Source organism: Pseudopipra pipra, chromosome 17, assembly GCF_036250125.1.
Source record: "Pseudopipra pipra isolate bDixPip1 chromosome 17, bDixPip1.hap1, whole genome shotgun sequence".
In the NCBI taxonomy this organism is placed as follows: domain Eukaryota; kingdom Metazoa; phylum Chordata; class Aves; order Passeriformes; family Pipridae; genus Pseudopipra; species Pseudopipra pipra.
Genome location: NC_087565.1, coordinates 13,107,099 through 13,131,025, shown reverse-complemented (window position 1 = coordinate 13,131,025; position 23,927 = coordinate 13,107,099). Strand labels below are relative to the sequence as shown.

Genomic DNA, 23,927 nt, shown 5'->3' with positions numbered 1-23,927 from the left:
CCTGACAACACTTTCCATGAAGGAATTCCTCCCCCTGTCCAACCTGACCCTCCCTGTTCCCTCCTGCAGCCAGACTGCTCAAACACGACACAGAATGGACAACGGCAGCCACGGGTGAAAATTAATCGAGATATTTAATACAGTGCAATCCATAGTAGTTTCTTAATTAAAATAATTGTGTGCATGTATCTGAATGGGTTATCAATTATCACAAAAAAAAAAAAGCAATAAACATTGTAGTGCTATGTAGAAAAATGTACAACTGAACTTGAGATCTTCCCTATGTCCAACAGAGCGTTTATCGATTGCAAATCATCATCACCAATTAAAATGGGAACAGTGACTACATCGTTGGCGGTGACAAACACAAGCCTTGGCCACACATCAGTCAAGGGATATAAATATAACTGGCAAAAAACTAAAAACCTAAAGCATTCTTGCACCTAAAACACAATAAGAAGCCAACGGTGGCTTTAGGACTTTTCCTGGTTTTTAAATGCCTTACAAGACTTCTAGACACATTTAGACTGACTTAAAATTACAGAGAGTGCTTTTTTTTTTTTTTTTCAGCTTATTTCGATTCAATATGGCCCAAATTGAAGATCCAGCAGTGGCAGTAGCACAGTCCAAAAGCTGAATGTTTGAATTTTGCAAAGACCTTTGTACAGAAATTCAACCGTATCGACTGCAGGCAACTCCCCCTGCTCCCCCTTCTTTCCTCTGTGCAGACCATGCTATGCAGAAAACAGCAATGCAGTTCCCACTGCTCTGGGTTAAAATTAAAAGATAAAGACATTTTGCTTATGCTTTCTCCTCAACACAACACATTTGTACCCAGAATAGGTAATCAAAGTCTTTTTTTTCCAGCCAGTTACTGCTGTGGTTACATGGTTCCTGCCCAAGCTTCCAGCTCTTTCATGTCGTCATCCTCTTCTTCCTCTTTCTTCTTGGCTGCAAAACAGAGGAAGAAAACAGGTGAGTAGGAATCTTGACAGAACCCAGTGGCCTCTCTGCCACTGACAAACCAGTAAATGAAGCACCAAATGCCAGCAGAGGGCAAAAAATACACAAAACCTCCTTGAATTGAAATAAAAGGAGCCTTGTGAGAGAGCCAGCATGGGCTGAACTGCCTGATATTCCCACTTCTGGTAGGAAAAGACAGTAGCTCACACAGGAAGAATGCAAATGTACATGAAGGTTAAGGTGTGATGTTTTCCCATCATCTCCAAGCCTGCAAGCAGAAGCCCCTCTCAGAGGGATGCAGTTTCTTACAGAAATTCATCTGATGTCTCCACTATCACATCTCTTCTCCGTTAAAAATAAATCCCTTATTTCACCATAAAGTCCTCAAAGTACAACAAATGAGGTCCCTGTGTTTGGTCAGGCAGGTACAGAATTTGGGGGCCTCCAGCCCTGTGTCAGTTGAGGCTCTTGGAGGGGGCTGAAGAGCCCTGGGAACATCCCATTCCCCTCCTCTTCCCACTCCCCTGGGCAGCTGAGGGATGTGGATGGGAGGCAGCAGCCCAAATGCTGCCTTCTCATCATTTCTGCTCCTTCCAGAGGAGCAAATGCTGCTATTTGTCATCATGGGACAAGTCCAGTTTCCATTAACTCAGCAAAAACAGTTTTAACCCAAAAATAGCTACAATAATTTTGGAAAATACCAATAAAAGATGTCATTTCCTCAGAGAGTCGTTTTGCTTCAAGGGGGGGGGGGAGTCAAATAATTCATACTCCAACTGGTTTGTGTCATTCCAAATGAAACACTGACACAGAGAGAACTGAGTCAGCTCTTAAGTCAAGCTCAAGACCTCTCTCATTTGTACAAATTTGGGATTTGTTTTTCTATATGAAGCTCTTCCAGCCTCCATTAAACAAAAACAGCTTTTGCCTGAATTTCTCCTGACATCAACCCAGCTGGTGGCAAGAGCAAAAAATTCCTCATTCAGAGTGATTAAAGTCAAAATCCAGACAGCTCCTGAGAGCTGGAAAAGCAGGAAAGCTCGTGTTCATTTTTCATTTCATGAATAAAAAGGAGGTAACAGAGTCATCTCTACCTCAAAAGACACGTCACTTATTCCCAAAATAATTACACATGAACCTGCATTGTTAGGGAAATATTCCCTTTGGAAGTTCGACCCATGGTGACCACAAGCAAACTTTTAATCCCACTGTTTATTAAGTCAATTCTAAGAGAAAACCAATTTAGGTTAAAAAAATAAATCCACACAAAATCCCCACCCACCACCACCCCAGAATCCCAAATCTTCCCAAGTGCCAGTCTTGGAGGCAGCTTTATTGAAGCAAAAAGCAGCATGACATTTAAATACATTAGTGGAATTCTAGTTTCCATCCAAAAGCAGCTTAGCATAAATCCTATAAAACACTGAGCTTTATGCTCAGGATTTTTACTACGAAAACCTTCCCTGTTTTTGTTATTTTGGGAAGTTTCAGTAAGTTTCACAGGTTTATTTAACCTGTTTGTCCTGCTGTTGGATCTAAGTCTAGGCAAAGTCTCTGATTTAGGGTATTTCGATACAACTCAGCCTCCTCTCATCAGCCCTGGTCAGCAATTCTGCAAAATACAGCTAGAAAAACACAAAATCAATGCTGTCAAAAGTAAAGGACTGTAACACACGAGGAGCAGTGGCACATAAAGCAGAACCTTGGGTTTGGCAGTGCCTGCTGCTTCCCACGTCCATCCAAGCCTGGAAAGGCAGCAGGATAATTACAGATACAGCAACCAACTGGCATTATTTTCACTCACTAGCTTTTTGGACTTTTTTCCTAAGTAAGGACATGGAATAGAGCTGCAAAGTCTACAATTTATCCATAATACATTCAGGCAGACTCAGCAAAACAGGCTTGCAAAGCCTCATATCCCATTAATGCTGCCAGAGGTGTCCCAGCTCAGCTGTATTCCAGGAGGTACCACTTCCCCTTCATCCCACAGGGATCAGATCAGATGGAACAGCAGCTTTGGACTGACTCTGTAAACAAAAACGTTTGTTGCTTGTTCTCCATCTAAAATCCTCACTCTAACTGCAATTCCCTGGATATTTGTGCTGTAGGACTGGGAGGACTGGATGACCCTCCTGCCTGTGCAAACTGCACAGGAGGCAACGGCCTTCCCCAAAGAGGGGACTTCAAGGGTAGATCCTCCCAAAAACCAGAAAAGAAGGGATCAAATCAAACACCAAAGCAGCAGCAAGAAGTGATTCCATGGGGGAATCCAAACCAGCCTGGGACTAATGGTTGGGCTGGATGATCTTGGGGGTCTTTTCCAACCGTAACCATCCTGTGATTCTAATTTCCAGAGTTACTTTATTCTCCACTCCCTTTTACAGCCTTGGTATGTTTGTCAAGGTTACATCCCTGTTAGGCAGCACCTGGAAAAAGGCTCCCTCTTTCCAGACCTCCACTCTTCCCTGAGCATCATCCAGGCTGCAGAGAAGCTGGGAGTGCCAGAACAGACAATAACTGCTCCTGTAACAGGGAGTGATTTTCCTGGTGCTTGTCAAAGGCAGGTTCTCCCCTCCAGAGAAATGGCACTGGACGGGATTTGGGATTCAGGAAGCAATTTCAAGCAAAATGTCTGTGTTGCCTGCAGCCAGATCTCCCCAGTCCAAGGAGCTGGCAGATGAAAAAACACACTTTTAACAATCCAAAATGCTTGAGGTAAAGGTCCATCCCTACCTGGCTTGGAGGGTATCGATATTGAGGGCACGTTTGGTAGTGGTACTGTCTCCGGACCACTGATTTCCAGCAAGTTTTTGTCTAGTTCTTCTTGTTCTAGTTCCTCTAGTTCTGCCATGAGTTCATCCTAGGTTGTTAAAGGAGAAAAAAAAGAAACAAAAGGAAGGAACTTTAAGTCATATTTATCAAAAAATAGACTTAGCTGATCATATTATTAAAGAAAACAGCTTAAATTATAGGATTGAAGCAAATCAAGGAGATGAGGAGTCTGATTGTTATCAATTCCTGTACATGATGAAGGGAAGGAGAAATCTAAGTCCAAACATTCTCAGGTCAGGTCATCCAGACCATTCTCAGCCTAAAGTCTGAGTCACAGCTGCTGTGTGCACTGGTGGGAACAGCTACAACAACATCCAGGAGAGATTCCATCCCCCAGGAGAACACCCAGACACGCACAACAGGCACATCTGCAAAGAAAGATCTCACCAGAGTCACAGTTCCTGGAGGGATCTGAAAGCCATGCAGATGTGCTGCTCAGGGACAAGGGTTAGGGATGGCCCTGGCAGTGGTTGGACTTGATCATCTTAAGGCTTTCCAACCCAATGGATTCTGTGACTCACTGATACAAACAGAAGCAAATTCAAAACATACCTCATCGAATTCCTCCCCAAATCCTACTGGCTTTGAGATGGCTGTTGAAATCTCATCTGCCAGCTCCTGCTGTTCTGCAATGTCCTGCATTAATTCATCTACTTTATCAATATCCCTGTAAAAGAAAGGAAGGAATTCAGTATCATCAGGCACGTTCCCAATCAACACTTCAGACTGTGATTCTTGGGTTCTGTAGAAATGCCACACCACGGTGACATTCACAAGGCCCTTTCCCAAAACACTCTTTGCATGCAAGTCTGAATTTTATCCCCCTGGTCTGAACACAATGAAACATGGTTTTTTTGCTCTTTCCAACAAGCTTAGCCTGCAGCAGTGACACAGAGACACCAACGAAGGGGTTTTGTTCTGCACTACTGGTATTAATAAGAATTTGCTCTCTTTCCTGATTCAGCATTATTACAGCCACAATATTTGCTTCTGGAGCAAGCACAACGTTCCCATAATGCAGTTTACCTTTAATTATTGCTACATATACCAACTCCACTGCACAGAAAAGAACTTTTAAGTCTCCCCTTGAGGCTACCACCAGGTGGATCTGTAACTGGTACAGGCACTCATTTGCTTTAGACTATACTGGTGCTACCCTGCTTTTGGACAAAGGCAGAGTCCAGAATAAATGGTGGTACACTGAGGAGGCATCATATTTGCATATTTTGTTCAATATGAAAATGTTTCTAGCATTTTAGTTTAAGTTAGAGCCTTCTAAAAGAAGATTTTGCTACTCTGGCTCCACCTTCATGAAACACTTGGCATTCAGCAGATCAAACAAATGACAAACTAAAGGTGCAGAAGGGAATCACTTACATGTTGTCATGAGCAGCTTTCATGGCTTTAGCAGCAAAACCCATGTTCTTAAGCACTTCAGTGTTGGTGTTGGCATTCTCCAGGGCTTCCCTCTGGAACTCAATTGTTGATAACGTGCCATCGATCTGTGCCAGCTGCTTCTCGTACCTCTTCTTACGCTTCAGGGCCTGAAGGGCAGCTGCACAGCACAGGAGAGGGGGGGACTGGTGAGATTTATGCCCAAAACACCATTCAGATTTTGCACCAAGTGCCACTCAGCACAGAGAAATATTTAGAACATTCTACGGTTGTCCACTCTTCGTCCTAGATAAACTAAGTAGATAAAACTAAGATAAACCCTTGTGTTTGCCTCCTTCAACAAAGCTGTTTCAAGGTGGCCAGATGTCTCCTGACCATTGCCTGTCACACTCAGCCATGCACAGCAGGCACATCCTCAAAGAAAGATCTCATGGATGAGATCCCATCTCAAGGATGTGAGCCAAGAAGTCACTCAAAGGTTGAGTCCAGTCACTCGTAACACACCCCAGACACAGACCATGCATGCACCAACAGACATCAATATCCAATATCCATCAATATCCAACAGGCTTCAATATCCAAGCTCAACCACCTAAAAACATCCTTGTTCACATCACCCCCAACACAGGAAGGCAGAGTTGCTGGTGTAGCTCCTGTCAGGTGAGGTTGTGGTGCTGCTGCAGCTGCTGGGAGAAGCAGCTCATTCCAATGCAAAGACAAATGTTCCTTCAGCTTTACCCTTAGTGCTGTCAAATACACACTACAAAAGCATTTATATCTGTGTGTTTCATATTACTCCTGCTGGAAGGCACTGTCCACACAACAGTCTGAACTGAGAGGTGTAAGGAGAGAGATTATGGTGGTTTGAGCAATTTGCTGCTTGTAAGCACTTGTACAACTTGGGCTCTGGCAAGAGGAGCCCACCCATGACAGCACCAACACAGAGCTCCCTCCCACGGGGACCAGCCCGTGTGGGAGGACTGCTCCAACCTGCTGCACAGCCAGGCTGCTCCAGCTCCACCCACCCAGCCACCCAGACAGGAGTGCATCCAGCTCTTCCCAAAACACCCAGGCAGACAACAGGTACCTGCCCATTCCTGGAACACTGACAGTGAACACAAACCACATCCACATGTACTTGTAGGTGTACAAGAGCTGGGAGGTGCCCCATCCCTGGACGTGTCCAAGGCCAGGTTGGACAGGGCTTGGAGCAACGTGGTCTGGTGGGAGGTGTCCCTGCCCATGGCAGGGGGTTGGAACTGGATGATTAAAGTGCTTTTCAACCCAGATCATTCTATAATAACCTTTCTGTATGTGGCTACAAGTTTTGGCAGGAGCTGCAGTGTGGGCAAGACCTACCAGGGCCCAAGAACTGCCAGCTGATAAGAAAACACCCAGTGTCACATGGACTCAGGGACAAGAACAGCTCCCCTTCGTGGCACTTCCACCTCCCCTCCTGCAATGAACACACATCCTCTGTGTGACAACCTTGGTCATATAGTACATACTTTAAAAACTCAACTTGGACACGAGCTGCTGCTCCAACAGCCTTACTCTTTGTTTCTGAACTCAGCTACACACACACACACACACACACACTTCGTTTCTTCAGGGCTCTGATCTCTCTGAGTCTCACAGCAAAAACCAGCTAACATGTTACAGGATCAGTTCTGCTAAAAATCAGTCCAGGGCCTCCCAAAAGCTCAGTCACACGCACCACGGATGGTGGCAAATGAAGGCTTTAAATCTTTAAAGATGTTATTTGGAGCCTCAGCAGAATTTCTGGAGGGGAGCAGAAAACAAGGAGTAGGAAATCCCGAGCACAGAGAGCTTCCCTTATCTCCCCTGTCAGAGGGATAATAACTTGGTGATGTGATCAGTGTGTTCCTGCAGCACACACAAAATCCTGCTATCCAGAAGCCCTGTTCACAGCTTCAGCCCTACAACTGGTTATAAATATGCTGTGTTTGATTACTTTCCAATTACAGAGAAGAAATGTATTAGAGAATACAAAGGCACTTTTTAAGGGAAGGCCCAGCCAAGGGTGCCAAGCACACGAAGTATCCCAGCTTGATTCAGCAGGAGAGATCAAACCCACAAAAGCACAGGTCACCTCAACTTTTCCAACAGAAACCAGGGACCCAAAACAAGCCCCTGCACTGACTTTCACTTCAGTGACCAGTAAATCTCCCCAGTTTGGGGCCAGTCCAACATCCACTTGTTTGACAGGAGTAGGTTTTCAAAGGACAATGTTTGCTCTGCAGAACGAGGTACAACACAAATATCTGAAACATTCCAGTTTTATGCCAGATCATAAAGTGATGAGCAACACATTACTGGGATATTTACACTGGTTAATTTTGCAGTAATGATTTAATTAAGGATATATGAAGTTTTCTTAGGAAAACAAAACTGTTAATAGCTGTGTTTATATAGTGACAGATGCTGGGAGAGTTACAGACAGCAACAGGACACTCTTTACTGAGGATTCTGTGCATCCTGGAGAATTATTGGCAAAAACAGAGATTTTATAGCCATTATACAAATTATATTACATAGAATACCCAAGTAAAGTACTACAATTTATGTACAGCTCCCCATTACAGCTTTCTCTGATAATAGCTACAGTTTGCCTACATTTCATGGCCAGGTACTTTAAAACAAGCTGCTCAGACAGCAGACACTGCAAGAACCATTGTAAAAGAGGCTGTGATGAGGAGCTCTTCTCAGGGCTGTGGGTAACTATCCCTCCCATTCCCACCCTCACCACTGGTGCACCAGAACTGCACCACCCTTAAACTTAACATGGACTTGTGGCACTGTCTGGAAACACTTCCCACCCCTTCAGACCAAGGAAATACCGGTTTGGAGAGTTTGAAGTAAACATAAAACAGAGACAGTGGGTTACAAACACGTCCTCTGGCATTATGCACAGGCAAGAATCATGTGTTTGTGTGAAGTCAAAGTGTAACAGAGTCTATCTTTGCCCTATCACATCAGGCAGCCGTGGAAGAGGCTCTTCTCAGGCCCCACACCCCTAATTATGCCTTTACTGCTTTCAAGATAATAATTACACAGTCAAGGCAACGTAATTTATACCCAGCTTTAAATGCTGTGGAACTGCTTCAGCAGGACCTGTGGCCATATATTATGTTTAAAGCTTTTATTCTCTGGCCAGCCAGAGTTCACTCACAACCTAGAACATGTTTGCTAGAGACATCACAAGCATATTTCTCCAGAAAGGGCTGATCTAAGCTTTCCAAGAGTGTGACAAATTGCTTATCTTGGAGTCAAAAGCCATGCAAGATTTCAAGATTGCTGGGCCAGAGTGTCACAGCAGCTTCTGCAAAGGGCCTGATACCCAAGGGCTCCAAACAGGGACTGGTGCCTGCTCTCACCATGGATTTCTTAGGGAAATACCTGCCCTTATACAGAATAAAGCTCAGAAATAGCCCATCTACATTTATGAATTCCCCAAACCCAGCTGGTAATCCCAGTGTGCTGCAGGTGGTGAGTCCAGGGCAGGGCACAGTCCCTCCCCATGGCACAGAGCTGGAGGAAACTGCTCCCCATGAAACCCTCTGCAGCTCCAGGGCATGGGATGAGCAAGGAGGGATGCCAGGAAAGGCACACAGCAGGGACAGGCAGCAGCCCTGAGCAGCACTTGTCTCCCAGCAACACCTCCAATTCCTCCTCCCAGAGCTCCCTGCCTTTGGTGAGGGATAACTTATGGAATATCCCTATTACACATTAACCCAGCAGCACCAGCTCACATCACTGGCTGGTTTAGGAAGGGATTTAACATTTCAGGCAACCCTCAATGCAAACCCAAAGACAGCAAAAATATCTGAATATTCCACTGGCAGTCAAGTTTTCACAAAACAGCAAGAACCTGCCACTAAACAGTGTTTTAGACAACCTTTACAACCCACACCTCATCCTTAACAGGCGTGTTTTAGCTTGTAAGTCCAATGTGCAGCAAGAATTGCAAGCACTTAAAAGATCCTCTAAAAAAAACCAACAGCAGGTAACAAAGCTTAGTTGCACTTTAATTGAATTTTAGTAAAGTTTTCAGAGAATATATAAAAAAGTACAGATGGGGAAAAACAGTTTTTTATATATATGATTATTACAGTTAAAGTTAATACATTTAAAACTACCTGGGAGACTCCTGCCATCCATTAGGAGACAGTGAGCAGTCTCATAATGATCTTCTCCATATGACACATTAATCTATTAATTGTCTTTATTATCAGCTACAGCGGGGATGTTGGAGCCAATTTTTATTCATAAATATATCACCACAGAGCTCTGATGAATTAAGATTTATATCAGAGCTTTATGACCTCTTTTCCATTGGCAAAGTCATATAAAATGCCTCAGTGCTAACGAGCATCAGACTGTGATCTCTGCAGTTCATTTACACACAGAAATGCTCACAAACAACAGCTTCCAGAGAGGAGGGGAAGTCCAGGAATAAAACTGAAGCTGAGTCCAGGTAGATTTGGACTTACTGCTTCAATTTCCTGAAGGTAAAAACACGCATAAAACTACATTCAAAGAATACTTTTCAAACTTTTTAATACATAAAAAGTTATTCCTTCCTCTGCTTTCTGTTTTGGTTTGGGGTTTTTTCTTGGGGGTGGTTTGTCCTTGGTTGTGTTTTTTTATTCCCAGTCTCCAACTGAACTGTGAAATAATATTTTAATTTACTATTTCTTTGAAATTCTGCAATAATCACCCCTAGACATTCCAGAAGAGGTTTTACCCTGACTCCCCAGAAGCCCAGGGTTTCCCTGGGATACCCAGCCCTCAGGAGCTCGTGTTATGGTTTTCAGTCACCACCCCTGACTCATGAACGCTCACAAATGAAAAAAGCAGAGTCATTCAGCCAGACTCCCCTCCTCTGTCAGCAGATCAGTCTGAAAAGCATGACTGCTCACCCAGGTAATTTCACTGTGTCCTCAAGAAATGCTATCTGTAAGAACTGGATGTATTTTAAATTATTTCAGCCTGTGTATAAAGCAAATTACCATTATTAAACGAGCTGTTGTCAGTCTTATTATTTCCTTTGCAATATTTGCAGCAGTTTGTTAGTCAAACGAGACAAATGTTCACTGTGCTAAGAAGCTGGCAGGATAATAACAATACCATTTTACTGCACTGTACTGCATTCAGAGAGGAAAAATTGACTCTGAATGTCAGGGATTCTGCTAAAAGTCAGCAGCCCTCCTGCAAATAAATACTGCTTGCACACTTGTAGGACAGGCACAGTTAATGGGATATCTCTGTGCACACAAGAGTTCTGTTTAATATTTTCAAATATTATTAGTAGGAAAGTATAGATTTACTGATAAAACACAGCTCAGCTTGAGAGGAGCAGGGGGAGCAGTTGGGGACAACTGGGAATACAATTCAGGAGTTTCACTGAATTCAAACATACACCTGCACCAAGGTCCAAGTGCTGGTGATCCCAGGGAATTTGTCCCAGCTGGTGGCTCACAGTGTCTCCTGCCTCTGCAAAATCCTGCTAAAAAAATCACACAGACACCTAAAACAGAGAGGCTCCTCCTCCAGAGGGAGACATGGGGGTTAACAGCTCTGATTACTCCAACTGAGGGGAAAAATAACTTCATCTCACATCTAATTCTTACGCTCTTGGTGACAACCAAGAGAAGAAATGGCAGCAGCAGATACACCACTGCAAAAGGACATCAGCAGCATTAATATAGGATGAGAAAGTTCTGCAGCAGCCTCAGAAAATAACACACAGCAGATGTCAGCCCCACCAAAATAATGAATAGTGCAAGAGAGCTGCAGAGGAGCTTCCCAAATTGGGGTCCCTTGGCTCCTCGAGCAGCAAGCCCGGGCACCAAGCAGGATTGAGATAATCAACTTCATCCTGGAAGCCCATTTTCCACATTACAGTGTGCATTCAGCTGTAATTTGCTCAACAGAAAGGAGTGTCATTATTTTTGCTGCTTCTGAAAATCCCATTCCATCTTCCTGGCACTCGCCTGGGCAGCAGATTTAATCAGGAACAACATCCTCACCGTCCTTGAAACGGGATAAACAAGGGGCACAGGGAGGTGTGAGGAGTAATTGCTTGCCTTGCCTGCACTGAGTAGCTTTATCTTAGGCAGCAACTGCTCATCCCTCATTCTACCAGCAAACTGCCTAAAAGCCCTCCAAAAAAATCCTAAAAAGCAAATTTAAAGCAATTCACAAACTATCCTCCAATGCTACGAGCAGATAAAAAGGTGGATACAAACCCACCACAGACTTGCTGAATTTCTTTCACACCACTGAATAAATATCTTCCTGCAGGGGTTTGACAGCTCCAGGAACTATCAAACAGCTGAGGAATGTTCATGGTGGTTCAATACAAAAGCAGGGAATCATGGGCAGAGTCCAGGCTTGGGCCTCCTCTGGTCTCTCCATGTGTTTCTTAAACCTCCAATAAAGCTCCCAAACCCACTCCTCAAAGGAAAGCAACTATTCCCAGCTCAGAGATGAAGTGACTCATTAAAACTACTCCACAGCAAAGCACCCAAACCCAGGCAGAGAACACAAGAAGGTTTCTGTCCTATCTGTATTTAAAACACAAGATTACAATTTCCTCTTGAGCAAAGCAGTGCCAGGATAGTTAGTCTGTTGTGCAACAAAACAATAAACATTCCTGGTCTAAAAATCTATAAATATAAAAAGGAGGGGGGGAAAAGGAGATAAAAAAGCATCTGTAGAGCAGCAATCAGGGCTGTGATGCAGAACACCCAACACAAGAGGAAGCACCACCTTCAGCCCAGCACTGGCCCTGCTCAGGGCTGGGATCACCAGGATCCCAGGGACTGCAGATGTTCTTCCACATCCACAGCTCAGAGCTGGGTGGTGCAGAAGGCAAACCAGCCTTCAGCCTTGGAACTGGAATCCTCTGTCCCTTGAACACTGAGGCAATGCTCCTCTGGCCAATAATCCTCTGTTAAACAATCTCTAGGTGAGGCTGGGACAGTTCTGTCCAAAAGAAAAGGGGAAAAAAAAAGTCAACTATAGCGAGGGTTGAAGCTCAAATGAGAAAAGCAGGAAAGAGAAATCCCAGTTACAGAGACAGCTTTGTTCCACCCAGGAGCTGGAATGAGGCTAAGAAATGCTGGATCAGCCAAAAACATCCAGGCCTAATGCTTCAAATGATTACTTGAAATCTGATCCACCCTCTGGAAGCAAAGCTGTATTTCCCAATTTCCAGTTTTCATTCCTTGCAGTCCTACGTGTCCCTGGATGATGGCAGGGCATCTCCAAAGCTGATCTAACCAAAACACATTTGTCCTTCCCAAATAAAACTAATTTCTAGGGTTGCTGGGGTAAATTATGCTCTCTTAGAAACAGCACTGTAACTCTGCTGTTAAAACTCTGCACCTTTTTTGATAGATATGTAAAACTCTGATGTGAAATGAGATAATTATTCAGATTTCAACCAAAGTTGAAACTTTTAGGATGAGGAAAGCATGTTTCTTAAAGACTCCTTGGGATTCTCACAGCCTGCAAATATTCATGAGATTTCTTCTTTATTTTGTGATTGCTGAAGGTACCTTGTTAAAGAAAATGCCACTGAAAACTTATAATCTTCCTCTGAATCCCTGCCAGAAATGCATCACGTAGAGGTTCAGCTTTGCAAGAACAGAAGTGCCTCTTCTTAAGTGTCTCAAAATGTTGTTTTCTTACAGGAAAAAATCCCAAACAACCCAATTCCCAACACTGAACAATATTATTGTGATTAAGTCACTAAATTCAGAAGATCCTACCCCGAAGGGGCCCGTTTGAAGAGTTTCTCTTCCTGGGGAGTGAAACCAGTGGCTGCCTGGGTTTTTGCATTTTCCAGCTCTGGACCATAATTATTAGAGCACTGCCAAGTCTAAGAATTTCTTGGAGGCTGTCATAATATTTAGCATTTCTCTTAACATCTTATCTGGTGAAGTCAGGCTATTTTGAGACGTGAAAAATCACTTTTTTTCTTGAATGCTGAGTTTCCAACAATGACGACTACGGGGTGAAAAGCTGAAAACCAAAAGTTATGAACTAAATAAGACAAGCTGTATTTACTGGGGGGGAGGGGGGGAAGTCCATTATGAAGTTTGCTTTATATCAACTTGTTTTATTTCACAACTAACAAAAATCACCTCCAAGTTTCTGGATACCAGCAGCTGATGTTCCTGTTGCCCTGGAATTCATGTTTTGTTTCAGTTCCACTGCATCTAAGCAACCTCTGTGCACTCACCTGAAGTAAACACAGTGTCCTTAAATCTGAATAAAATCCTGCCAAGCCCTGAGGAGCACATGCAATGTGGGTGTTTGGGAACACTTACACACCACCACAGGAGGGAACCAGCTGTATAGAAGGATCAACATGCACAGCCAGGATGTGCAAGAGAGAGGGTGATACTGGTTATTTGGACCTCAACCTCCCATCATTTGCTGCTGGATCAGTTGAGAGCTGCAAGACAAGAGCTGGCTGTGTAATGACCCTACACTTGTATTACCTACTATAAAATATTATTGGCAGGTATATATAAACGTAATAATATAAGATGAAATATTATAGGCTTCACTTTAAGTGTTTTAAGTTGTTTAACAATGAACATGGAGGAAACCACAGCAGACCTTTTCCATCTAGGCTTCCAGCTGGAAGGCCATGGTGGGCAGAACTGCTGTTGCCTGTGCCCCAGCCTGGCACTGAGCTTCTCCTGCTCTCCCGTGTTCCCACCAGTGCTGGCTCGCTGTGGCCACTGCACTGCCCTCAGTACTGGCCACCAGGAGGGTTCCTCACCTGCAGTCAGGCCACATGGAATCATGGAATGGGTTGGGTTGGAAAGGATCCTCAAGATCATCTTATTCCACCCCTCTGCCATGGGCAGGGACACCTTCCACTAGCCCAGGTTGCTCCAAGCCCCGTCCAACCTGGCCTTGGACACTTCCAGGGATCCAGGGGCAGCCACAGCTTCTCTGGGCAACCTGTGCCAGGGCCTCCCCACCCTCACAGGGAAGAATTTCTTCCCAATATCCCATCTATCCTGCCCTCTGGCAGTAGGATGCCATTCCCCCTTGTCCTGTCACTCCATCCCTTGTCCCAAGTCCCTCTCCAGCTCTCCTGGAGCCCCTTTAGGCACTGGAAGGGGCTCTCAGGTCTCCCTGGAACCTTCTCTTCTCCAGGTGAGCACTCCCAGCTCTCCCAGTCTGTCTCCAGAGCAGAGGGGCTCCAGCCCTATCTTCAGCAACTGTATCCTCAACCAGGACGATTCCAAGCAGCACTAACCTCCTTATCACCAGCTCTGTGCTGTGGCCTTGGACTGTCTGAGGGAAAGGCAAAGGTCTATCAACATCTGAGGTGTGGCCTATCTAGGATTCTCCAGCTGCATCCTTTTTGTTACAGGCACTCTGTGCCAGGAGTTCCAGTTTGCTGGACACTCATCTGCAAACTCCATGGACAGTCAGGCCCATGGGTTGCTCCAAACTTCAGTTTGGCAAAAGTCATCCGTTTCTAAGTGCTGTAAGTAAACCAAGATTTTATTTTACACCCCACTCACACTTTGCTGGCTGCAAAAGGTCCGGCCACATCTTTCCTGCTCACACCACATCCCATGCAAAGTCCCTGGAACAAGCAGCACCACCTGTCCCCCCCAAAAAAATAAAGGGCAATTCTGTGAACTTTGGGGTTTTTTTCAAAACAAATGGGGATTTCACAGGGGGCAGCAAAAAGCTGCCAAAATCAGACCACAGAGCACAGCTCCTGGCCATTCCCAGTATCCCAGGAGTCCAGCTGGGATGCTCCTGCACGGCCCCCATGATGTTCAAGTACAGGAACTTATCAGAATCCAATCAGAACAAGCAGGAAGGGATTGACAGAGAGGCCTGAATGATACAAGTGCAAAGCCCAGCAACATCCCAGTCCAGATAAACACTCCACAACTTGGTATAATCCTGACCTGGCAGTTTCTTGCACAAATCTACTTAAAAGAGGGTTAAATCAAATAAGCAATTTGCATCACCTGCAAATTTTAGTTTTTTAACTAGTTGAGAAGCTGTCAGAGACTGAAATGGTTAATGATTTATGCATTCTAGGATTGCCAAGGGACTTTTGCAGGCTTCTGCATTATACCTCTGATGGGCAGTTGGGCCCATCCCTCCCTCCGGTGCTGAAGGTGTCAAGCCCTGAAAAGGCAGGAAGAGCCCGAGTTTCAGGCTTTTGACTTTTGCATTATCCCTCTGATGGCCCATCAAAGCCCATCCCCCCCTCTGCCAATCTGGAAAGGGGGGATCCAGGCCAGACACAGAAACTCTGCGCAGGCCCAGGGAGAGGTTGGAGGCTCGAGGCCTGGCCCGTGAACACTAACCATGGATATAATAACTCATAACTTCTTGGAGTGTGGGGGCTTCCCTCCTTCACCCCCAGCAGATCAAGGCCACCACTTCAACTGACAGGCATGGAAGGGGCAACTCCCAAGTGTCACCGTGGGCAGTGACTACAGACATCTGTCCACTCTCAGCTTTTCTTTCCCTTACTCTCCCTTAGCCTTACCCTGTCTTTTCTTTCTCTCCCTTATGCATTTTCCCCCCAGGGGTTATCCCTATGATAATATAGATGACAACACCCAAAATGCTGACATACCTGTTCAAACAAAATTGTTAAAATAAACCCTACCTATCTATGTTTTCAGACACTGATTATTCAGTGTCGTTTCACTCTAATCCACCCCAAGGGAATTACTGATAAGAACCTGGGTTACCCCCCTCCCCTTTTTCTGGGGTGGGTCATAACAGAAGCCCTGAAGCAGAATTCAGTAACTAGGCCTGGAGCATAATGAGATACTAGAATTCAACATTTAATCCAGAGGGAAGAACTAAAAGTCAGGGGCTGTGAATATGCCAGGTTTCCTTCCTCAGAGGGCCTGACAGAGAACAGGGACAGAGGAAGGATGTATTGCATCAAATACAGTTACCAAAACACATCTGGCAGAACCACGGGGTTTTTGGTGTTGTTTATGCCACCTTTAAAAGCTGTTTTTAAAAAGTGTTTGTGAATGCCCCCCCTTCCCAAACTTTTATACTATAGAGTCTGCCTCTGAAAACCTCTGTTAAACATAGGTAGGGTAGAATTCCAAACCAGAAGTTTCCTCTTGTTTTTAAAGATTTAATTAAAAAGAGTAACTATGACACTGTTCCCAAGGCAGGTGGTTTGTGCTCATCCCATCGACCTCGGCAGAGATGCAGGATCAGGCCAGGGCTGCTGCCAGGACTCCTGCACTGAAGCCCTGGGTTGTGGATAAGCACCTGGAACTCAGACATGCATTTTGCATTAGACTATGACTTAAAACAGAGAAAAGGCAGGCTGAAGGACTGAAGATGGGCTGGAAATACTGCAGGACTTCTGCCTCCCCTACATCAGCATCTCACAATTCATGGAAACAAAACCAGGTTCTTGTTATTTGATTCTGGGAGCCAAGTCACTTCTCCTGTCAGATGTCAAGCAGGATCTTTAAACCACATTCAAAGGCAATGCATTAAGGTTTGAGGCCTTGCACACTCAGTCACAGGTCAGTTGAGTCTTTGCCCGTGCCCAGACCTGAGGCTGCAGCTTTCCCTTCCTTCAATGCCAGACCATTGCAACACTGAACCACTCAGTGTTCTAAACAAGACTGTCCAGGCCATCCTGCTGGCATGATTCCATGCCTTAATTAATGAGCCGCTGGCCCCTTGCTGGGAGAGCCCACGTCATCCTCAGATTTTATCACATTTAGTGCTTGGAAGCAGGGACTGTTGCCAGGAGAGGCAGAACTGCCCTCCTCCTTCGTCACATTCCTGCCTCCCTCTCTCGCCAGCTCCAGCATTTCTGTGGTTAAGTGTGGAAAACAACTTTGCTTATTTTTTTTCATCTTAAGAGCTGGGTTTTGTCTGGCTCAGCAAACTAATCCAACTCATGCCCTGCCCACACAAACACCAACTCCAGCACAGAGGAACAGGCAGGACAAGGCACGGCCGCTCCTGGCAGCCGCCTCAGCCGGGATCAGCCAGGCCCAGTTCAACATTCCAGGACAACAGACTGATGTGACAGATTAAAAAAGGTAAAGGGATGGTAACCAGTTCACTTTCCATCACACCAGCAGCTGAGCTGCCTTACCTGAGGCAGCACTGAGAGCCCAAGGTGGGCATAAAGTTAGGACTTCTGCCTTCAGCCTACGCCCAACTTCCTTGTTTGTTTGGTTTTGGTGCAGGGTGGGGAATAGGAGTGTTCTCTTTCCAGGAAAAGCCTGAATTATACAGCAGGAATCTAGCAGCGGGTTTGCATCTATTTTGTGTACTCAGTGCTGAAAAAAAAACCCCAGCATTATATTTATGTACAGTGACAGACTAATTTTGACATCAGAGAAGAAAAACCCCTCGCTAACAGAACCAGAGTTGAGAGAGAATCCATGAAACATCAGTCTCCTGCTAAAGCTTGAATATACACTGGCATGATATGAGCTTTTCACCCATTCCACTGTTTGTGGCCCTGATGTTCATTAACAGAAAGGTAAAATCAGTAGCAGGCAGGCACATAAAGATCCATTTAGGTCCATTCACCTGGGATCTAAACTGGAGTGAGCTGCTTAGAACCCTGAAACAGCATCAACTTTCTCTCCCTGATGAGATCTCTGAGATCAACCTGAGCTTTGGCTTTCCAGGAGAAACAGACTCTGGAATTGTTATACCCAAAGTAAACAGAGATTAAGGAATTAACCCATTGTTCCTCTGTGTTCCCGTGCTAAGCTCGGCTTTGTGTGACCGGGCACAGCCCCGGGGAAGCAGGAACCATAAAGAACATCCTGAGCTCCACAACTGCAGAATCCTTGGCAGAGATGGAGCAGCTTAGTGTGTATCACGAGGCCTGCGTGGCTGAGAAAACATCCCAGACTGGATGAAACAATGTCATGGTGAAAAACTGGAGCGGAATAAAAGGCTGCAGCAGCAGCACAGGGCTCCCAGACCACCAGCTCACAGCTGGGCTCGGCTTTTGTTAAAGCAAAGTTGATTTGCAGGGCACTTAAAATCCAGTAGGATACTGGCTGAGTAGTGTTCAAACTAGTCAGTATTGCTGCTACTTATATAAACTCACTGAGAGTTGTAAGTCCACTATTCATGACATGTGGAAGAGCTGCTTGGAGGGGTGGGAATAAACCCCAGAGCACTGTTTTCGAAAGAATGAACATTGCCATGAGAACACAAAACAAAGCACAGGTAAAACCCAAGTTCTTCCCAGAGGAGGGAATATTGACTTGCCTGCTTTCAAGAAACCCTTCTAGTGATGATCAGTCTTCTCCCTGGCAGTGTTTTATGCCAGGGACAGCAAATGGCATGGACATTAAAGCCATCACTGCTGTTCTCCCAAGCACATTCAGAACTTCTGATAAAAGTTGAAAGATTCCCATGGCAAGAAACAACACAGACTAAAGAAATTTATACCAGAAAGTTACTTACTATAGCTTCTAGTCATGGGTTGTCTGATTATACAGCTTGGATACCCTAAATGCAGATTATGAAAAACACACACATATAATTATAAGTTCATGAATGAACAAAACCCTGCACTTGCTTAGGGCAGGCACAGGAACCAGGAGCCTGTTAAGTTTGTTAGACTTAAGCTTTCCTTAGACTTCAGAAGTGCTGCAGGAATGAGTCAATGAGCCTTTGGAAAGCAGCTCACTTGGCACCCAAACAATCACCCAGTGTGCTGGAGAGCAGAGAACGTTTCCCTCTGTCACCCCAAGTGTGCCAGACACCCAGCTTTCCTCTGAGACAGCAAAAACACCATTCCAGGATTTCCCAAGGTGGCTTTAAGCTTCCAGGTAAGCTCCCTGCCCCCACTGTGTATTCCTCTGCTGGCTTTCCCACAGCAGCTTCCATTAACATCAGCATAACTGTCCAGCTGGGATCACACCACCCACAGGAGATCCTGCAGGAACAGCAGGGACACACAGGATCTCCCTAGTGAAATGATTAAATCTACTAAGAAAGATTAAATCTACCAGAGAACTAAGAAAGCTTAAGGATTCTTCAAGTTGTATTAAAACAAACAAACAAACAAAAACCCCAACAAAAACTTCGAGTTAATCAGCTTTCTTTTAGTTTTACTTAAAACATTTCAACCATATGGAAATATTTCCATTAAAAATACAGGCTTTTACATATAAACTCGACATATTTATTTTCACTTAAATTATAGATTTAAAGTGGTTTTGCATAAAAATCACGAAGCTTATGGATTATAAAACAGCCTAAAGTCAGAGAGGAAAATATCCAAACAACGGGATATAAAAAAAAACGCACCAGCTCAGCTGGTGACTGACAACTTGAACCCAGAATAACTGAGCAGTGCCTTAGTGTGTCTGAGAGGAACTCACTTTCCAGCGAGCCACAGACAACTGGCTGCCTTTAGTAACAGCCCAATGAGGACAGTTTCCAGAAATGGAAAAAAAGAGGTTTCATTTTCCACCAGAAAACCATCCCAGCCCTTCTCCCTTTCCCAGCTCCTTAATTACTCCTCAGGATTGTGTTCTCCTGCAAGCCCTCAATTAGTCTGACCCACAATCCTGCTGGTGAATGGGCAGGTTTTTCTCCTTCCTCCACCGCCAAGGAAATTCAATCCCTCCCCTCCCCTAAGTTCTGAAGGGCAGCAGAGAGGGAGGGATGGCATTACAGTGGAGACAAAGACCTGAGCAGAAACCAGCAGAAAGAGAAATTAGGAAGTTAAACAGGACCAGCGTGAGCCAGAAGGTGAAGAAACTGCAAAAGATGAGGAAAGTTAGAAAAAGATAAATTTTACTTCTCCTTTTAAGCTCACTACCAAACTAGGCCAAGAAACACAGCAGGAACTCACTTATTAGAACTGTTGCAATAAGTTTGATTTAGAAGTGACTTGGCTAAGCCTAAAGTCAGGCTCTGCTGAGGTCTTCCAGCAGACCCCTGGGCCACATCTTCAAATCGTGTGCTGTCACCCACACACAGGGAAGGGAGAAACCCCGAGGGAGCACCGTGTCCTGGAGTCTGAGAGGAGGCTCAAAGTGCTGGCTGAAGCAGTGACATAAAACAAAAACTCTTATGGGTAATTGCTGCAAATTAACCCTTGCTAGTTGTGTTTGCAGCTCCCTGTGCCACAGGCAGAGCCCCTCCTGCTCCAACCCCGCTGCTACACGGCACAGAAAAGGACACATCTGCAGAGAAATCGGGATGTGCTTCCCTGAAAACGTGACTTTTAGCGGTAAAAACAAGCAAGAAGCTTGTTTTGAGAGCACTGGAACAGGTTAACAGGACAACTCCCTTATCTCCAGGCTGACAGACACACCGAGCACTGCCTGAAAGACAGCCAGACCTGCCCAGGGAAACGCCAGTTCCTAACATCCATTTATAAACTTCAGGAGTGTGTGTGGAAGAGCTTCTTGGAGTGGGTGGAGCGGTGGGGATAAACCCCAAACACACGGTGTTTTCAAAGGAATGAACATTTCCATGAGAACACAAGACAAAACAAAGTACAAGCCCAACCCAAGTTCTTCTCAGAAGAGGGAATATTAACTTGCCCGTTTTCAAGAAACCCTTTTAATGGTGACTAATTTCGGCATCTTTTCATCTCATGGACAACAAATAATAACACGCACATTAAAGCCACAACTGGCCCCCCCAACACACTCAGAACTTTTGACAAAAGCTGACAACAGTGAACACATATATTTAACCAAACCCTCACACTTAAGCAGGGATTTGGTGGAGAGTTTTGTCTGTTAGAATTAAAAAACACCACCGTGCTAAATCAGGGCCTGATTCCCAGGCGATGCCCTGTTTTTCCAGTATATTTCCTTGACCTCCCCGAAGTGAGGCGAACATGGGACGGGAAGGGAACACCACAGAGGGGCCGGGCACTGTTCTGACCTCAGAATCACGAGGGAGTGACGCGACAGCCACACGGGACATCCCCATGGGGAAAGGGGAGGTGTCCCCCCTTCCCCAGTGGAGACAACCCTGGCACAAACCCCGCGGGGAGGGGCAGGACAGCCCGGAGAGGGGGAAATGACCTGTAAAATAATGGTAATAAGCTGAAAAACAAAGGCAAAAGGTAGGAAATAGAGACGTTAGGGTAAAAAAATAAGGGCACTAGGGTAGGAAAAAAAGGTCCTAGGATAGAAAATAAAGATATCAGGGGAGAAGATAAAGGTATTAGGGTAGAAAATAAAGGCATCAAGTAGGAAATAAAAGTATTAGGGGAGAAAATAAAGGCCCTGGAGTGGGAAATACAGGCATTAGGGTAGGAAATAAAGGCCCTGTGGTGGGAAGCCCGGCAGCCCGGCTGTGTCTGTGCCGTGCAGGCCCCGCCCCGGCCCTCCCGACCTGTTGCCCAGCTCAGGCCCGGCCCGGCGCAGCCCCCCCGCTCACCGCGCTTGTTCTTGGTGCCGTGCTTGCGGGCGGCCGCCAGCTCCTGCTCGATCTTCTTCTCCAGGAACTCCTGCTTCTTGCTCAGCATCTCCTCCGTGTCGCGGAGTCGCTGGATCGCCTCCTGCGGGGAAGGGCCCTTCCCGCCGCCCTTCCCGCCGGCGCCCGTCCCGAACAGCTTCCCCAGGAGCCCCGACATGGCTGCGCGGGGCCGGGCCGAGGCCGTGCAGCTGCGGTGCCGCTCCCGCCGCTCCGCTCCCCTCACGCACCAGACCCGAGGCCCGAGGCCGCCGCCGGGGCCCCGCCCGCCCGCCTCGCCCCGCCGCCCCCGCGCCGCCTACAACTCCCGGCGTGCCTTGCGCCGCCCGCGTAGCGCCCGCCGCCGGGCCCCGCGCGCGGGGCGTGCCGGGAGATGGAGGCTCGGGCGCGGCGGCGCGCGGGGCACGCCGGGAAGGCGGAGTCCGCCGAGCGGAACGCGGCAGCGGCGGGCGAGTGACGTCAGAGCGGGTGTGACGTCACGGGGCCGGGAGGAAGGGCGGGGCCGGGGCTGAGGGGGGACACCCGCGGACACCCGGGGAGTGAGGGGAGCACCCCCGGCCGTGGGGCCGCCCCGGGAGCCCCTCCCCGGGCAGGGACGGGGAAGGGGAGCTGACACCACAGCAGGGGCTCACGGGGCCCGGGGGGACCCGGCTCAGGTGGAGGGTCAGGGAATGGTTCGGGTTGGAAAAGGGCTCTGAGGTCACCGAGTCCAACCTGTGCCCGATCCCCTCCTTGTCCCCCAGCCCAGAGCACTGAGTGCCACGGCCAGTCATTCCTGGGACACCTCCCGGGATGGGGACTCCACCACCTCCCTGGGCAGCCCTTTCCAATGCCTGACCACCCCTTCCAGGAAGAAATTTTCCCTCATATCCAACCTAAACCTCCCCTGGCACAGCTTGAGGCTGTTTCCTCTCATCCTGTCCCTTGTTCCCTGGGAGCAGAGCCCGACTTCCCCCTGCTCCCCCCTCCTGTCAGGGACTTGCAGAGCCAGAAAGTCCCCCTGAGCCTCCTTTTCTCCAGGCTGAGCCCCCCCAGCTCCCTCAGCTGCTCCTGGTGCTCCTGGTGCAGCCCCTTCCCCAGCTCCGTTCCCTTCCCTGGACATGCTTTAAGTGACCAAGAAGTGACCGTGGGAGCCTTCCCGGTGCCAGAGCTGGGAGCCAGGAGTGGGCTGGGTGTGATTCCTGGACAAACCCCTCCTTCTCTAGCTCCATCCTCACTGCTGGAGTGGCCCCCCCTCAGGCACAGTCACCTCTGGTGGTGAGATCATGTACGGGAAAATTTATCCTTTTACACTTCCCTCTCTAACTTGCCACCTGTCCCAAAGCAGTTCTTCAATCCAGGGGTATTGTTGCCTCATTGGTGGTGACTATTTGTGAACTCATTTCCTGGACACTTGAGTCACTCCCTCCGAGCTGGGGAGGCAGCACAGACATATTTCCATCCTGGAATCCATAATTTCACAGTACCTATGGACAAAGTCCCAGGAGAAAATTGAGGTGCCTGGTGCCAAGATTTCCTGGATACTTTCGAATTCTGCTCCTTTGTGCTTGGCCTCAACCACCTGGAAGAGTGATAAACCCCCATCTCCAGTCAGTGGGGTTGTGAAAACAAGTTAATTAGTAACACACTCAGACAATAACAGTGTTTGCCACTGGAAATGGCCCAAGGAAATCAATCTGGAGCAGGGCTGGAGTAGTTGGTGCTCTGTAGAACAGGCTGGGATATACACACCACAGGGAAAAGAGGAAAAATGAACCAAACAAATGCTTGCCCGGCAACAGAGGGTTTTCCCAGCCAGGAGTAAGAGGGAAAAGCACTGCAAGGGAAATAAAAGGAGCTTCCCATGTACCAGGTGGGAGTTCAGCAGCAGAGCTGTGTAAGGGCTCCTGCCTTGGTCCACCTTGGTAACATTGCCATTGAAGACAGGTGGGAAAGGCAAATAAATACACAGGAGAATCCCACTGAGGCTGATGGAATCACTCCCAGAGCAGGAAAGCTCCCAGCTGACAGCATGGGAGGCTGAGCAGCGTAAGGGAAGAGCTTTTACCTGCCTGTTTCTCACTCTCACACAAGCATCTGCTGCCAGCGAGCACCACGGACCTCTGCTCTGCTCCAGTGCTCCCAGGGGATGGCTTTGGCTCTGCAACTTCCAGAAAATGGCAAGATGCTTCTGCTGCTGGGTTTGTAAAGAAAACAGTTGTTCCCAGGACACAGGATGGAACCAACCCTGTGGAAAGGTGCTGGGGGGA

The 23,927-nt window shown here is 46.7% G+C and overlaps 2 protein-coding genes across 2 annotated transcripts in view; both read right to left on the bottom strand.

The window, feature by feature from the left end:
• The window catches only part of ZNF341 (zinc finger protein 341), a 151,167-nt gene that overhangs the window by 102,398 nt on the left and 24,842 nt on the right, over positions 1-23,927 (bottom strand). The window lies entirely within an intron of this gene.
• On the bottom strand, positions 116-21,955 carry CHMP4B (charged multivesicular body protein 4B). Its single transcript, XM_064674291.1, has 5 exons — positions 21,643-21,955; positions 5,173-5,350; positions 4,348-4,462; positions 3,697-3,823; positions 116-951 (listed from the first exon to the last, which is right to left on the bottom strand). The coding sequence occupies exons 1-5, from the start codon at positions 21,836-21,838 to the stop codon at positions 884-886; spliced, it is 684 nt and encodes a 227-aa protein (XP_064530361.1). The 5' UTR covers positions 21,839-21,955; the 3' UTR covers positions 116-883.

What these genes read in the sequence shown, in the direction of transcription:
- CHMP4B (XM_064674291.1), bottom strand. Translation starts at nt 21,838, where the DNA reads ATGTCGGGGCTCCTGGGGAAGCTGTTCGGGACGGGCGCCGGCGGGAAG. An exon ending in AAAGCTGCTCATGACAACAT is followed by an intron (nt 4,463 to 5,172) that starts GTAAGTGATTCC and finishes TTTCTTTTACAG; the next exon opens with GGATATTGATAAAGTAGATG. An exon ending in TTGGGGAGGAATTCGATGAG is followed by an intron (nt 3,824 to 4,347) that starts GTATGTTTTGAA and finishes TTAACAACCTAG; the next exon opens with GATGAACTCATGGCAGAACT.